At 40.1% G+C, this 16911-nt stretch overlaps 1 protein-coding gene across 1 annotated transcript; it reads right to left on the reverse strand.

Moving 5' to 3' along the window:
• Positions 1–6604: 6604 nt before the first annotated feature.
• On the reverse strand, positions 6605–8614 carry LIPT2 (lipoyl(octanoyl) transferase 2). Its single transcript, XM_004768055.3, has 2 exons — positions 8103–8614; positions 6605–7560 (listed from the first exon to the last, which is right to left on the reverse strand). The coding sequence occupies exons 1-2, from the start codon at positions 8566–8568 to the stop codon at positions 7331–7333; spliced, it is 696 nt and encodes a 231-aa protein (XP_004768112.1). The 5' UTR covers positions 8569–8614; the 3' UTR covers positions 6605–7330.
• Positions 8615–16911: the final 8297 nt, after the last annotated feature.

Genomic DNA, 16911 nt, shown 5'->3' on the forward strand with positions numbered 1-16911 from the left:
ACAAGTCGTGGGGACATAATAGACAGCCTAGTGACTACAGTTAACTAACAGTGTGCTGCGTATTTGAAAGTTGCTGAGAGTAGATACTAAAAGTTCTCATCACAAGAAAAAAATTTTATAACTATGGAAGGTATTAACTAGACTTACTGTGGTGATTGCGTTGCAATGTATGTAAATACTGAATCATTATGTTGTATGCCTGAAACTAACATGATGTTATATGCCAATTATACCTTAATGAAAAATAATGCATAAACTTAAAGTTGATGGGGGTGTGATTCCCTAAGGAAAATATGGATGTTTTTAGTGGAAGTGGGGTAAATAGTTGTATAAGTTGAAACAAGTGGGTCTTGGAGAACATCCCTGATTTGGGCAGACAGAGAGGAGGGAGAAGGCACCCAGAGATTCCTAGCCAAGGGAAAGTGAGAAGAGGGGATTAAGTGTGCTGTGAGCATGTCTCCCATATCTGGGGCAGTGGGAGTAGATGTGCCCTGTGGATCCCAGAGAGAAGATGCAAGTGTGTTTGGGGATGGGGAGTCACAGGACCTAGATCTCTACTCACAGGGAGTGTAACAGGCTGCGTTGGGCTGGGCTGGGAGAACTGTGCTATCAGAGAAGTCTTCTAGATGGGCTCTGACATCCCTTGCATCCCACAGATCTGAAATCCTGTAGTCCCAGCTCTGATCCTGATCCCTCACCCCTTCATTTCTCTCCTCTCTCTTCTCTGAGGGGAATGCTGCATCCTCCCCTCTGATATGTTTACAGGGTGTCTGCAGACATTCTGGATTCTAATTCTGGTTCCTGCAGGAACCCCTTAGTGGAAGCTAAGGGGAACCACTTGGGGCTGTTTCCTTCTGGCTACAGAAAGGGGTAGGTTGTCTGATCTCTGGGGCCTCTGCCAGCTCTGATCTTCCAGTACACTGTCAAAAACTCAGCCTGGCCTTCTAATTCAGCGTCACCTTGAGCCTTTTCTGCCCCTCCTCTCTTTTATGGTTTCTCACCTTTACTTTTATGTTTCCATAGTACTCTGTGCAAACTTCTCTCATGGTACTTCTAACAGTTTATTATGAATTTTATTTATACTATGTTTCCTCCACAAAGCTGTGAGCTCCTTGAAGACAGGGAGTAAGTCCCTGTGTCCTCCTCTGTGTCCTCAGGGCCCAGCGCAAGCGGACACACCTCACACTGACCATCCCAAACCAGTCATGTTTTCTTCAATTCCCAGTAACACAGATTAAAGGCACGGTAGCCAGTTAGAGCCTATCAAGATGTGGGCAGAGATGTGGAGTCTGGAAGCCATGTTATGTGAAAAACAGAAAAATCAGGAAAGTTAAACTTGAAGAAGAGACCACTTCTGGAATAGAATTCATTTGCTGGCCCAACAGGCCATTTCTGTGTACCTCTTTTGTGTGAGGCCCTAGACTGGGCCTGAAGAGGCCACAGAGGATGCCACTACAGTCCCTGCCTGGAGAGCTCACAGTCTGGACAATGTCAGCTGTGGAACAAAGTAACTGTAACACAGTGTGGTCACTGCTGTTAGAGGCGGATATAGGTAGGACATGGCCAGGAAAGGACTCCCAGAGAAGGCATCGCAGGCGGGTAGGGTTTTGACGTGTTGGAGGCGGGTTTCAGTTTAGGAGGAGGAATAACTGTCTAACAATCAGAATTCTGTGGGAATGGAAAGCTGCCTGAGCATGGCCACAATGAGCACAACACGGACTGGATACTGATGTCTGTCAACAAAAGAACCAATGTGGGGGCGATAGGGAACGCTTCGTAACAACATAGATATGAAATTTGCTTCCTTTTACATGCTGCGTACTAGGTTACAAACACAAACAAACAGTGTTGGGCTTAGAAAAACCCACGATTTAGGTATTACAAAAATATAACACTTTAGCCTTATATCAGTGTCTCTTGAATTTGAATAATATATGGATTCCTCAACAATTATTGAGATACTCAAAGCTGGCAATCTAAATATGTTCAAATTTAACTTGGTATAAACTCTAATGCAACTATAAGAGCAAATATTTTATATAGATAATTTTTTATTCAATACAAACTTTTATTGAATATGAACAAAACTATGAAACAATTAAAATACCAATAACACTGATGCTACTGGTTGTGTTGAGTTATATCAACATATTCCAGCTAGTAAGTGAAGAAGCATGTCAGAATCAGACTATTAAATTTTGTAACCCCCAACCAAATAATGAATCTAGGGAAAACTCATCATGAAAAAGAAAAAAAAAACACAAAGATACTGCATACCTTAAGCACACACCAGCACTTATGAAGCTGACTTGCCAAATAATATCACGTGTCAGGCTTTATCTTTCAAGCTTCAGGAAACACAGGGGGAAAAAGCTTTAAAAAAAAAAAAAAGGTTGTGGGAGGAATCTATAGGTGAAGAGACTAGGAGACATTTATGAGACATGTGAACTAAATCCAGTATTTGAATCCTGATTTGAACAAACCAACTGTGGAAAAAAAGAGAGAGAGAGAGAGAAAGTTCAGCAAACAGCTGGAAAAATCTGAATAGTAACTGAATATTTGTTGATATTGAAGGGTTTTTTTTTTTTTTGAGCCCTTATCTTTGGGGAATACATACTGAGGTATTTATGGGTGAAATAATATGGTTTCTGTGATTTGCTTTACAATAGTCCAGGGAGTAAGCCAGAAGTACTTCCCAGTTTAAACAAATTAAGATTGGCCATGAGTTGATGATTGCTTTAGCTGCCTGATGGATAAGTGGGATTCATTGTTGTATGTTAAAAAGATTTTATATCAAAAAACTTAAAAAATGAAAAAAAAATCTAAGATGCTGAAGCGTTAAAAATTCAGGCATCTCCCTTGTACATTATTGATGGGAATATAAATTGGTGTGACTTTTATGGAAGGCATTATGACAATATATATTAAAATAAAAATGCACATGGAGTGCCTGGGTGGCTCAGTGGGTTATGTCTCTGCCTTGGCTCAGGTTATGATCTCGGGGTCTTGAGATTGAGCCCCACATCGGGCTCTCTCCTCGGCAGGGGGCCTGCTTCTCCCTCTCTCTGCCTGCCTCTCTGCCTAGTTGTGATCTCTTTCTGTCAAATAAATAAATAAAATATTTTTAAAAATAAAATAAAATAAAAATGCACATATCCTTTGACTCAAAAAATCATTTCTAAAGATGCAACCTTTGTATTCACCATGTATGATGTAACACACACGCACACACACACTCACACATACACACACAGAATTTTCATTGCAGCCTTGCTTGTAAAAGCAAAAGGTTAGTAATAACCTAAATGTCCTCAATAGGGAACTAGCTAAATAAATCATAAGAAATCCACTGAATGGAATACTTTGTAGTCATTTTTAAAAAAGATTTAATTTACTTATTTGACAGAGAGAGAGAGACAGTGAGAACAGGAACACAAGCAGGGGGAGTGGGAGAGGGAGAAGCAGGCTTCCCACTGGGGAAGGAGCCGGATGTGGGACTCAATCCCAGGACTCTGGGATGAAAACCTGAGCCGAAAGCAGACACTGAATGACTGAGCCACCCAGGCCCCCCTCTCTGCAGTTATGTTTAAAAATGAGGATTCTCTTTATATACTAATCTGAAACAACCTCCAAAGTGCAATGCTGTGGGTATAGTATGTTAATATATGAAAAAAATGTATATAATCATGCATGCTTATGTTTGCATAAAATATCTCTGAAGTGTATAAAAAACAATATACCATCACTTGGGCCTCCAGGAAAAAGAAACCGAGTTTACAGGGGAAAAGAATAGGAGCAAGAATTACATTTCAATGCCACCATTTTGTACCTTTTTACTTTGCATTACCTATATTTAGAAAAACCTTGAATTCTAAGTTTTAAAAGAAATAAAAAACAAAATTAAGACATTCAGAAATATAATTGTAAAGATTATGTAGCAATGTGGGAAAATGTATGTAATATTAGGTTTAGTTTAAAAGAATATACATAATTTTATCCACATAATAATGACAAGTCCTTAAAATATGTATGTTTGTGATCAAGCACCAAAGATACACAAATGTAGGGGATTTGTTGTCAGGTGGGAGTACAAGCGTTTTATTTTTAAATTTTATAGATACTATAATATGATATGATTATATGTATGGTAAATTGTAATTTGGTAAAAAGAGGAATCAGATTTAGACTGGAAAGATCTGATTTCCACAGGGCTTTTGGAGAGAGGATTTTTGCAAGAAGTTACATCTGGTCATGCTGGCTCTCCGTGGCTTCCTGCCAGCCTCACCAGAGAAATGAGATGCCGAACCAGTCACTGTGGCTGGTCACGTCCTTACATTTAGCACCTATGTACCACACCCTGGACAATCTGTTTATTTATAAGGAAGAGATTCTGTACAAACAAGAAGAGGCCTTCTGGAGGTAGGAAAACCAGAGTGTTTAAAAATCCTTCTTCATAAGCTCAGCTTCCTTCCTTGAGGAAGGGCCCGTGTGGGAAACCGGAAGTGGGCTCTGTCCAGGCAGGAAGAAGAGCCAGGAACCCTGACCTGATCCCATGCACCTGGCCTTTGCCGACCCCTGGCCTTCTGCTCTGCATCCTTCCTGGCTCTGCTGACCCACAGTCCACCTGTTCTTGGAGGCTTGGCTCTTCCAGGATGCCTGGAAATCCCAGGCTCCCATTAGAGTGGGTGACATTGTCCTGTTGGTCACCTTTCCAGAGGAAAAGAGAAACCCCAAGGGGCCTGACACCAGCAATTCAGTGCTCCAGCTCAGAAGTGGTATGTCACCTCCATTCTTAACTCATTGATCAGAACAAATTTCTTGGCCCCAACCAACCACAAGGGAGTCACACAGTACAGTCCTGCCTGAAATAGCTGGTGAACCACATTAATAATTAGCATATATTTCCTCATGTCTATTCTGTGCCAAGCCTTGAGCCTAATGAAATGAAGGCTCAGGAAGGTCAGGTAACTCAGTCATTACACCATGCAGAATGATTCCCAGTGTTCCAGAAACAGGGGACAGGCTGCTGACTGAGACAATGTACTTAAGAGTGCTAACACAGTACCTGGTACTAAAAATAAGTGCTGAATAAATGTTTCTTTCCCAGTCTCTGGTGGAATTCAAGACCAGCCTGTATAGTCACTTTATGAGCGTTGCTAGAGAGGGTAGTTGAACACTAGATGGGGAGCAACACTGTGCACAGCCCTACAACCATGAGAATCTCACTCACTTTTCCTGGAATAATTATTTCCCTTTTTGGCAAGAATACTGCAAAGTAATTATCAACTACTATCCACCTCCCACATTCCTACAATAGTGTATATTCAGTGTATATTGTGTATAGTGTATATTGTATATTGTATAGTGTATAGTGTATAGTGTATATTGTATAGTGTATAGTGTATATTGGCTCCATAGAGGGAAAACAAAAGAAAAGGGATATGGGTAAATAATGGGTGGACAAACCACCAATCAACTAATATTGACCAAGTGTTCATAACTTGTAAATCATTCTGTCCTGAGTGCTAAGTCAGTGTGCATAGCAGGAAAAGAACATGAGAATGGGCTTATATCTGGCACCCAATCCTGACTTTGTGATTAACTCACTGTGTTCCTTGAATAAGTTTCTTCCCAAGTCTTGGTTTCATCTCTGTACAATGAGGAGGCAGGTATATACCTCCAAAGTCCATTCCAGCTTGAATAACTGATAAAAACTGTGTGCAGAGTTAAACATCAAACCTCAGAAGTGGGAAAACTCGCCTTTCTTCTAGAAGCCAATGGGGCCACAGGACCCTGGAAGCTCAGAACTTTGGATACATTACCTAAAGCTGCACTTTGCAGTGTGGTAGCCACTGGCCACATGTGGCTACTGAACTTCTGAAGTGTGAAAATTCCAAAATGAGATGAGCTACAAGGAAAATATACACTGAATATCTAGATATGGCATGGAGAAAAGGAATGTAAAACATTTTTATATTAGGTTAATTACAGTGTTATTAATGTCAACCTGTTTATTTTTCCTTTTTTGATGTGGCTACTGTAAAAGCAAAATTACAGTGCAGCTCATGTTGTATTCCTATTGGACAGTGCTTATATAGGGGAAACTGAAGACCAGAGAGGTAAATGACTTGCCAAAGAGCTGGGACTGCAGCCTGGGTCACCTGACTTTCATCCAAGGATCTTTCCACGGTAACTGCCTATGTTGGCCAGTTTCGAAGATGGTCCCTGATGATCTTCACTTTCCCTCACCCTGTGTAGTCCCTTTCACACTGAGTCGGGTTCATCAATTGGGAAATGTAGGAATGACTGTGTAACTTCCAAGACTCTGTTAAAAGACTTTGTGGCTTCCATCTTATCTCTTCTGGCATCAGTTGCTCTGGGGGAACAAGTAGCTCTATGGGGTGGCCCACATGGTGAGGAACACAGGCTTTGTCATCAACCAGTACCAACGAGGCAGAGCAAACCATCTTAGAAACAGATCCTCTATTCCCAGTCAAACCTTCAGACGACAGTTGATCCTGCAGACATCTTACCTACACCTCATGAGAGATCTCAACCCGGAAATCACCCAGCTAAGCTTTTCCCAAATTCCTGACCCACAGAATATATGAGATAATGTTTATTGCTTTAAGTCATTAAGTTTTGGGGTGATTTGTTACATAGCAATGAGTAGTTAATACACAGCCTTATAAATTTAGAGATCTCACTTAAGGAAAAGTTACTTCTACCTTTGGCATTTGTACAGTGTGAGAAATTATTCTTGTCTTTTCCTGGCCTCTGGTCTGGCTCAGGTTACCTAACTAAAAATAGCTATCAAGCTTGGCAATCCAATGCAGGAAGTCAAGATCCCATTTTATTCTTTAAAGATTCCTTTCCCTTTTCCTTTTATTGTAGAAAGCTCCCCACCATATCACTTTCACCTGGGCTATCTAGAGATATGATTCCCCACAAAATCAAAGGAACCAGAGCCCAGAATCACCAAATAAAATGCAATATTTAGAAAGTGATAAATACTTGAAAACTGATTCTCTATATCTGAGTTTCTCTAAGCTGAGAAAATGCGGGGTGAATAGTAGTGCTAATGTCTTCTATTTATAAATCATGTGTTGCTTTTCATAATGCTTTCGCATCTACCATATCTGAGGTAGGTGAGAAGATATAAATAAGCCAGCAGACATAGGGAAACAATGGCTAAGAGCTCATACTTCGCTCATAGTCTCATGGTGAATGAATGACAGGGCCAACTCTAGAATCTGGGTTTCAGTGACTACCAAGTCAGTCTGGGTGCTTTTCAAGCAGGACCTCCCAGCTGTGATAACATGAACACTCATCAGTTGGAGCTGTTTTCTGAGATCAACGTGCACTTGTAGGTCTCTTTAAAGGCGTCAAGGAAAGGTGGTATTACTTCATCCACAGTGACATGCCTTTGGAGCTCCTCACTCAGAGAGGTGACACCTGTCCCAACCAGCCCGCAGGGGACAATGTGATCAAACCACACAAGGTCTGTAGAACAGTTCAGAGCCAGGCCGTGGGATGTGATGTGCCTTCCACAGCGGACTCCTGCAAGACAAGAAAAAGGGTCTCAGAGTAGATACCCTTCCCAGGCTTCAGGATCCCCCTCAGTCTGATGAAGGAATTGGACTCCATCACTGGTTTTCCAGCTTTGTTTCTGAGCCACCCAAGAGCTTGGGCATAGATGGGGGGGGGGGGGCAAGGCTGGGGAGGGGTGTGTGGCTCCACAGCTCCTGCACTTATTGTGGAGATTCCAGAAAATATCTTTTAACAGAGATTCTGCTGCTTTAAAAAAAAATTTTTTTTTTTTTTGTGAAGATTACTAAACTCCATTATCGTCCAGGCATTGTGACTCATTGGAAGTAACCTGGCAATTCACTTCTCGAAAAGATGAATGTTGGATGAGATAACCAGTGAGGGCCCTCCTGAAGGCTGCGAATATGAGATCAGTGAGAAGGTTTAGAACATCAAACGCAGCTGGTAGTTCTGATTCAAAGCCCGCGCCAGATACACTTCCGCCCAGCCCAAGTTTGCTCTCCTCTCCATTGGTCCAGTCCCACCAAGCCCCGCCCCCGGCCCACCGCACTAACCTATTGCGCAGATCTTGCGCTCCCCGAGCCAAACGCCGGTGTAGGGTGGAGGCCCGGCGCGGGCGCCCCGCAAGTTCTGGAGCTCGCACAGGCGCACGGCGCACCCCTCCAGCGCCGCTACGTGGGTGCGCAGGCGCAGGCCCAGGCGTCTCAGGTCTAGGACTGGGTGGCAGAGCAGCTGGCCTGGGCCATGGAAGGTGGCCAGGCCGCCGCGGCCTGTGGTGCGTACCTCGGCGCCCAAAGCCCGCAGCCGCGTCGTCTCCTCCGGCGTCAGGCCGCCGCGCAGCCCGGACGTGTACACGGGCCCCGCGGGCTCGCAGAGCAGGAGTGCGCCCGCCTCAGTCCCTGAGAGGGCCTCAGTGCCTGGCTCGGCCTGCAGCCGCCGCAACCAGCGCTCCTGCAGGGCCAGCAGCTCGTTGTAGGGTACCCGGCCCAGCAGCACCAGGCGTACCGCCGGCTGCCGCATAGCTTCAGCGGGGGAATCTTCGAGGTTCCGCCCCCAGCCTGGGCTGGAAGCGTGACAGAAGGGGCGGGGACTCAGAGGCACGTCCCCAGTGGCCTCTCCTAAGCGCTGGTCGCAGGCTTTCGATTGTCGGCCCAAGACCCAGTATCAGGTGTGACTCTTCCACTCATTCAACAACCAGTGGGCGCTTGATATAGTTAGTGGTGCACAGTGTATGGCGGAAAAAGTCTGTGCTGGGAAGCTTACAGTCTAATTGGAGACAATAAGCAAGTATTAAAGCGTTAAATAAATAAGGTTATCTCACATACTGAAAACTGTTAGGAAAAGAATATAAAATAGGATAATGTGTGTCCTGGATGGAATTACCCGAGGAAGAGAGCGAAAAGGAGGTGAACGTGCAGAAAGTTTATGATGGGAAGCTCTAAGAGTGATGGAACCAAGATTCGCAGCGGGAGAAGTTAACCTGAAACAGTCGCTGTAGAGGCCTCAACCTGTCTCAAAGAATGCTCTGAACCGGGATGACCTTTAAGAGTTATTCCGAATTAAAGAACAAGGCCCAGAAGTTTTTATTCCTATCACTGAGCTGTGATTGAGGCTCTATCTGTAACTCTCGGCAAGGCAACTTCTTCTATGGAAGGCAATTCCCACAGAAGAATTAGCCAGAAGCAGCCTACTCTCAGAAGCTGGGGGAATGACTGGCTGGGTCCTGAGGGTGGATCTGGACCACAGTATCCATTCTGTTATTTCAGATTGTCATTCAAATAAATTGAACTAATTCAATAAACTTCCACTGAGTACCAACTTTGTTAGGCCTATTTCCAGGTGAAGAGGATACATAAGGCTATCCCACTCCTTAGTTCTAATAGCATAAACAACTTGGTTATTAGATCCTCAATCTGTCCTCTGAATTTATCTTCCAAGCTAAAGGCAAGGATTTTCAATTGAAAAGAAAGAAAAACGAAAATAAGAAAGCAGGAAAGTGTAGACAATAATATAACAAATTATTGTTTACGCATCATTGAGCCTTGTCAAATTTTGCTACTTTACTATTTTTGCTTAGGTCTTTTTTAATTTTAGAAAACTAGTAACTTCCCTCCCTTAGGTATCTGAAAGACATTTCTTAATATAGACGTAGAAATCCTAAGCAAATATTAGCAAATTGAATCTAGCAATATATAAAAGAATTAATACATCACGATGAAGTAATGTTCATCCCAGGAATTCAAGATTGATTTAACATTATAAAATCAAATAATATAATTTGAAAAACCATATGATTATTTTCAGTAGGTGCAAAAAAAGCAGTTGGCAAAAATCAACACCCACCCTGACTAAAACTCCCCGCAAACTGGAACAAACTAGGAAGAGAAGAGAAATCCCCCAGTCTAATGAAGGGTATTGCATCATTCAGGGTTCAGACAAGAGAGAAACCACAAAGGTAACATCTTAATTAATTTTGTTTATTTTGAAAAAATTGTAGACTCACATACAGTTGTAAGGAATAATACAGAGAGATCTTCTTTACCCTTTACCCAGTTTTCCCTAATGGTAATGTCTTGCCAATGTCACAATTAGGGTATTGACATTGATATAGTCAGGATACAGAACATTTCTTTTTTTTTTTTTTTAGATTTTATTTATTTGACTGACAGAGATCACAAGTAGGCAGAGAGGCAGGCAGAGCAAGAGATTGGGGGAAGCAGGCTCCCCGCTGAGCAGAGATTCTAATGCGGGCCTCAATCCCAGGACCCTGGGATCATGACCTGAGCCGAAGGCAGAGGCTTTAACCCATTGAGCCATCCAGGCGCCCCACAGAACATTTCTATCACCACATGGATCCCTCATGTTCTTCTTTTATATCCACCGCCACCCCCATGGAAATACAAATCTGTGTTATATAAATGGAATGACACAATGTGTAAACTTTTGGAATTCACTTTTTTTCCCTTAGCATTATTTTCTGGAGACTCATCCAGAAGGTTGCATGTAACAATAGTCTGTTTCTTTTTTTTGATGAGTAGTATTCCATAGTTAGGATGGAACACATTTTGTTTATCTATTCTCCCACTGATAAATAGCTAGATTATTTCCAGTTTTCAGAGAACCTGAATAAAACTGCTACAGATAGGGCGCCTGGGTGGCTCAGTGGGTTAAGCCGCTGCCTTGGGCTCAGGTCATGATCTCAGGGTCCTGGGATCGAGGCCCGCATCGGGCTCTCTGCTCAGCAGGGAGCCTGCTTCCCTCTCTCTCTCTGCCTGCCTCTCTGTCTACTTGTGATCTCTCTCTGTCAAATAAATAAATAAATCTTAAAAAAAAAAAAAACTGCTACAGATATTTGTATACAGGGTATTTCTGTGTGACCATAGGTTTTCATTTATCTGGAATAAATGCTGAGGAGTACAATTGCTGGGATTTATGGTGCTTGCATGTTTCATTTTTTAGAAAAACTGCTCTCCAGAGTAGTTGTCCCATTTTCATTCCTACCAGCAATATATCTATGAGTGATTTAATTTCTCTACATCTTTGTCAGCATTTGACATTGTCATCATTTTTTAAAGACATTCTAGTAGTAGTATTTTGTTGTGATTTTAATTTATATTTCCCTAATGGCTGATGATGTTGAACATTTTTACTGGGCTTATTTTCAACCTGAATATCCTCTTCAGTGAAAAGTCTGTTCATGTATTTTGCCCGTTTTCTAATTGTGGTTTTTTAATGTTTAGTTTTTAGAATTCTTTATATATTCTCAGTTCTAGTCCTTTGTCAGATACATGGTTTGTAAATAATTCTGCCCAATCTGTGGCTTGTTTTTTCATCCTCTTAATATCTTTTGAAGAGCAAATGTTTGCAACTGTGATAAAGTCCAATTTATCTACTTTTCCTTTAATGGATCAAGATTTTGGTCTAAAAAGTCTTTGCCTAGCCCTACATCCTGGGGAGTTTCTCCTGTGTTTTTCCCTATGTTTGGAAACTTTGGTCATGCTTTTTTTTTTGGAGTTTTTTTGTTTGTTTGTTTGTTTTTTGCCTGTGGATATCCTATTGCTCCACCACCATTTGTTCAAAAGCCTATGTTTCCTCCATTTAATTGTTCTCACACCTTTGTCAAAAACCAGCTGGGCATAAATCCCTAGCAGACACCAACAGCGCTTTTTACAGAACTAGAACAAATAATCCTAAACTTTGTATGAAACCACAAAAGACCACAAATAGCTAAAGCAATCTTGAAAAAGAAAAACAAAACTGGAGCTATCACAGTCTTGGATATCTAGATATACTACAAAGCTGTAGCAATCAAACTAGTATGGTAATGGCACAAAAATAGACAGATCAACAGAACAGAACTGAAAACTCAGAAGTAAACCCTTGGTTATATGAAAAATTAATCTATGACAAAGGAGGCAAGAACATGCAATGGGAAAAAGACAGTCTCTTCAACAAATGGTGTTGGGAAAACTGGTTAGCTACATGCAAAAGAATGAAACTGCACCACTTTCTTACACTGTACACAAATATAAACTCTATTTTGAGTTTAAAGACCTAAAAGTGAGACCTGAAACCATAAAATTCTTAGAAGAAAACATAGACAGTAATCTCTTTGACCTCAGCTGTAGAAACATTTTTCTAGATATGTTTCCTGAGGCAAGGGAAACGAAAACAAAAATAAACTTTTGGAACAACAGTAAAACAAATAGATTTTGCACAATGAAGGAGACATCAACAAAACAAAAAACCCATGGAACAGTAGAAGATAATTGCAAATTATATACCCAATAAGGGGTAAATACCCCAAATATACAAAGAACTTACATAACTCAATGCCAGAAAAACACATATAATCCTATTAAATATGGGCAGGAGACATGAACAGACATTTTTCTAAAGAAGACATACAGATGGTCAACAGACACATGAAAACATGCTCAACATCACTAACCATCAGGGAAATGCAACTCAAAACCCACAATGAGGTATCACCTCACACCTGTTAGAATGGCTAATATCAGAAACACAAACAACAAGTGTTGGTGAGGTTGTGGAGAAAAAGGAACCCTCTTGAAGTTTGATGAGAATGCAAACTGGCACAGCCACTCTGGAAAAGAGTACGGAGGTTCCTCAAAAACTAAAAAAACAAAACAGAACAAAACAAAACAAAAAACCAGAATTACCCTATGCCAGTAATTACACTACTGGGTGTTTACCCAAAGAAAATGAAAACACTAGTTCAAAAAGATACATGCAGGCATGCCTGGGTGGCTCAATTGGTTAAGTGTCTACCTTTGGCTCAGGCCATGATCTCAGGGTCTTGGGATAGAGCCCGATGTCAGACTCTCTGCTCAGCGGGCAATCTGTTTCTCCCTCTCCTTTTGTCTTACCTCCCCCTTGTGCCCCCCCAAATAAATAAATAAAATCTTTTAAAAAATGCATTATTTACAATAGTTAAGATATGGAAACAACCCATGTGTCCACTGATAGAAGAATGGACAAAGAAGATGTATATGTATACAATGGAATATTCCTTAGCCACAAAAATAAGAATGAAATCTTGTCATTTGCAACCACATGGATGGATCTGGAGGGTATAATGCTAAGTGAAGCAAGTCAGTCAGAGAAAGACAAATACCATATGATTTCACTCAATTGTAGAATTTAAGAACAAAACAAACAAAGAAAAAAAGAGACAAACCAAAAAGCAGACTCTTTACTATAGAGATCAAACTGATGGTATTTACCCCAAAGATACAGATGTCATGAAAAGAAGGGCCATCTGTACCCCAATGTTTATAGCAGCAATGGCCACGGTCGCCAAACTATGGAAAGAACCAAGATGCTTTTCAACGGACAAATGGATAAGGAAGATGTGGTCCATATACACTATGGAGTATTATGCCTTCATCAGAAAGCATGAATACCCAACTTTTGTAGCAACATGGACAGGACTGGAAGAGATTATGCTGAGTGAAATAAGTCAAGCAGAGAGAGTCAATTATCATATGGTTTCATTTATTTGTGGAGCGTAACAAATATCATGAAGGACAAGGGGTGTTAAGAGAAGGGAGTTGGGGTAAATTGGAAGGGGAGGTGAATCATGAGAGATTATGGACTCTGAAAAACAATCTGAGAGGTTTGAAGTGGCGGGGGGTTGGGAGGTTGGGGAGTTGGGAGGTTGGAGTACCAGGTGGTGGGTATTATAGAGGGCACAGATTGCATGGAGCACTGGGTGTGGTGAAAAAAATAATGAATACTGTTTTTCTGAAAATAAATAAATTTACTAAAAAAAAATAAGTAGAGGAAAAAAAAATTAAAAACATTTAAAAAGGGATGCCCGGGTGGCTCAGTTGTTAAGCATCTGCCTTCAGCTCAGGTCATGATTCCAGAGTCCTGGGATTGAGTCCCACATTGGGCTCCCTGCTCAGTGGAGGTCTACTTCTACCTCTCCCAGTCCCCCTGCTTGTGTTCCCTCTCTGAATATGTCTCCTCTCTCTGTCAAATAAATAAATAAAATCTTTTTAAAAAATTATAAAAAAGAATAACCTCATCTATATCTAAAGAATCTTTTTTTAAAATATTTTATTTATTTATTTGGCAGCCAGAGATCACAAGTAGGCAGAGAGGCAGGCAGAAGAGGAGGACGCAGGCTTGCCGCTGAGCAGAGAGCCCGATGCGGGGCTCGATCCCAGGACCCTGAGATCATGACCTGAGCTGAAGGCAGAGGATTTAACCCACTGAGCCACCCAGGTGCCCCTATATCTAAAAAGTCTTGATGGAATTTTGATAGGAATTGCATTGAACCTTTATATCTATTTGGGAAGAATCAACACATTTGCTATATTGGGTCTTCCAGTCCATGGACATGGTTATGTCTCACCATTTATTTACATCTTTGACTCCTTTCATCAGCATTTTGTTTTCAGCAAACAAATCTATACATGTTTTGTCAGATTTGTACCTAAATATTTCTCCTTTTTGAGTGATTCTAAATGGTACTGTGTTTTTAATTTCTGTGTCCATGTGTTTGTTGCAAATATATGGAAATGCAACTGATTTTTGCTGAATTCACTTATTAGCCCTAATAATTTTTTGGTAGATTCCTTAGGAATTTCTATGTAGATAATCTTGTCATCCGCAAAAGGGACAGTTCTATTTTCTTCCTTTCTGATTGGGTATGCATTTAATTTCTTTGTTTTGCCTTATTGTACTGAACAGAACCAGTACTATGTTGAATAAGGATAGTAAGAGCAGGTAGTAAGAGCTTCCTTGCCTTTTTTCAGTCTTAGGGGAAAAGCATTTAGTCTTCCACTGTCAGATAAATTGTTAGTTGTAGGCTTGTTGTAGATAATTTATTAAGTTGTGAAAGTTTCTTTCTATCCCTGTTTTCCTGAGGGTTTTGTTTATCATGAAGGTGTTGAATCTTGTCAAAAGTTTTTTTTTTTTGTTTTGTTTTGTAATGATTGGTATGATCATGTGATTTTTCTTTTTTAATCTGTTAATGTGGTAGATTACATTGATTGATTTTTGGATATTGACTAGCCTTGGGATGAATGAATATACATATATATGTATATACATATATATATACACATACATATCTGGAATAAAGCCCATTTGGTTATGGTATATAATTCATTTTATACATTTTTATAATTCTTTTTATACATTGTTGTATTTGGTTTGCTAGTATTTTGTTGAGAATTTTTGCATCTAAGTTTATGAGAGATATTGGTTGAAAGTTTTCTCTTTTTTGTACTTCTTTTGTTTTGGTATAGGACAATACTAGATTCATAAATAAATTGTGAAGTGTTTTTCCTCTTCTGTTTTCTGGAAAAGATTGTGTAGGTTTTTTACATTCTTCTTTAAACATTTGGTAGAATTTCTGAAACTACCTGGGTCTAGAGATTTCTTTCATGGAGTTTTAAAATTACAAATTCAACTTTATTAATAGTTGTAGTTCTATTAAAACCATCAACTTCAAAAATAAATAAATAAATAAAAATGATCTATTCCATATGGATGAGTTGTAGTAGTTTGTGTTTTTCAAGAAATTGGTCCATTTCATCTAAGTTGTCAAATTATGTGTAAGTTGTTTGTAGTAGTCACTTATTATCCCGTGGATACTTACATGGTCTATAGTGATGTCCATTTTGTCATTTTTTAAAAAGATTTTATTTATTCATTTGACAGACAGAGATCACAAGTAGGCAGAGAGGCAGGCAGAGAACGAGAGAGAGAGAGGGAAGCAGGCTCCCCGCTGAGCAGAGAGCCCGATGCGGGACTCAATCCCAGGACCCTGAGATCATGACCCGAGCTGAAGGCAGTGGCTCAACACACTGAGCCACCCGGGCGCCCCCATTTTGTCATTTTTGATGTTGAAAATGTGAGTTGTCTCTCTCTCTCTCTCTTTTCTTTGTTAGTCTTATTAGAGATTTGTCAATTTTATTAATTTTTTCAAAGAATTCATTCTCTGTTTCATTGTTTCCATTGTTTTTGTTTCTAATTTCATTGATTTCTGCTCTTTATTATTCCCTCTTTCTGCTTGCTTTGGGTTTATTTTGTTGTTGTTTTTTTTTTTTCCAAATGATTTCTGTGTGGGAGCTTAGATAATTGCTTTTAGACTTTTCCCCTCTTTTCTAGTATGTGAATTTAGTGCTACAAATTTTTCCCTCTCAGTATGACTTTGTCTGTATCCACAAAGTTTGCTATAATGTATGATCATCTTCATTCAGTTCAATGTATCTTTTTATTTCCTTTGAGACTTCCTCTTTGACCCATGGATTATTTCTAAGTATGTTACATGCTTATTATCTTTCTGTTAATGATTTCTAGTCTGATTCCACTGTGGACAGAGAATACACTATATGATTACAGTTCTTTTAAAAAAATGTTTCTTAATGGCCTCATATGGTCTACCTTGGTATATGTTCCATGGGCAGCTAAAAAAATAATGTATGTTCTGTTGTTGTTGGGTACAGTAGTTTTTAAATGCTAATTAGAATCTATTGGTAGATGGTGATGATGTTTTCTTCTATATCCTTGCTGATTTTTCTATCTAGTTGTTCTACCAATGGTTCAAAGAAGGGTGTTGAAGTCTCCAAATTTAATTGTGGATTTACCTATTTCTCACTTGAGTTCTATTACTCTTTGTTTCACATATTTTGTTTGGTATATATCCATTTATGATTGCCCTGTCTTCTTGGTGGGTAGATCCTTCTATCATTTTATAAAGTTCTTCTCTGTCTCTGATACTATTTTTTGCTCTGAAGTTTACTTTGATTGGATTGTAGTCACTTACTCCTGCTTCCTCTGATTACTTTTGCATCATATATATTTTTCCATCCTTTTACTTTCAAT

This window comes from Mustela putorius, unplaced genomic scaffold (genome assembly GCF_011764305.1).
Source record: "Mustela putorius furo isolate JIRA1106 unplaced genomic scaffold, ASM1176430v1.1 tig00003987_pilon_pilon_pilon, whole genome shotgun sequence".
Lineage (NCBI taxonomy): Eukaryota > Metazoa > Chordata > Mammalia > Carnivora > Mustelidae > Mustela > Mustela putorius.

What these genes read in the sequence shown, in the direction of transcription:
- LIPT2 (XM_004768055.3), bottom strand. Translation starts at nt 8,568, where the DNA reads ATGCGGCAGCCGGCGGTACGCCTGGTGCTGCTGGGCCGGGTACCCTAC. An exon ending in GCGCAAGATCTGCGCAATAG is followed by an intron (nt 7,561 to 8,102) that starts GTTAGTGCGGTG and finishes CTTGTCTTGCAG; the next exon opens with GAGTCCGCTGTGGAAGGCAC.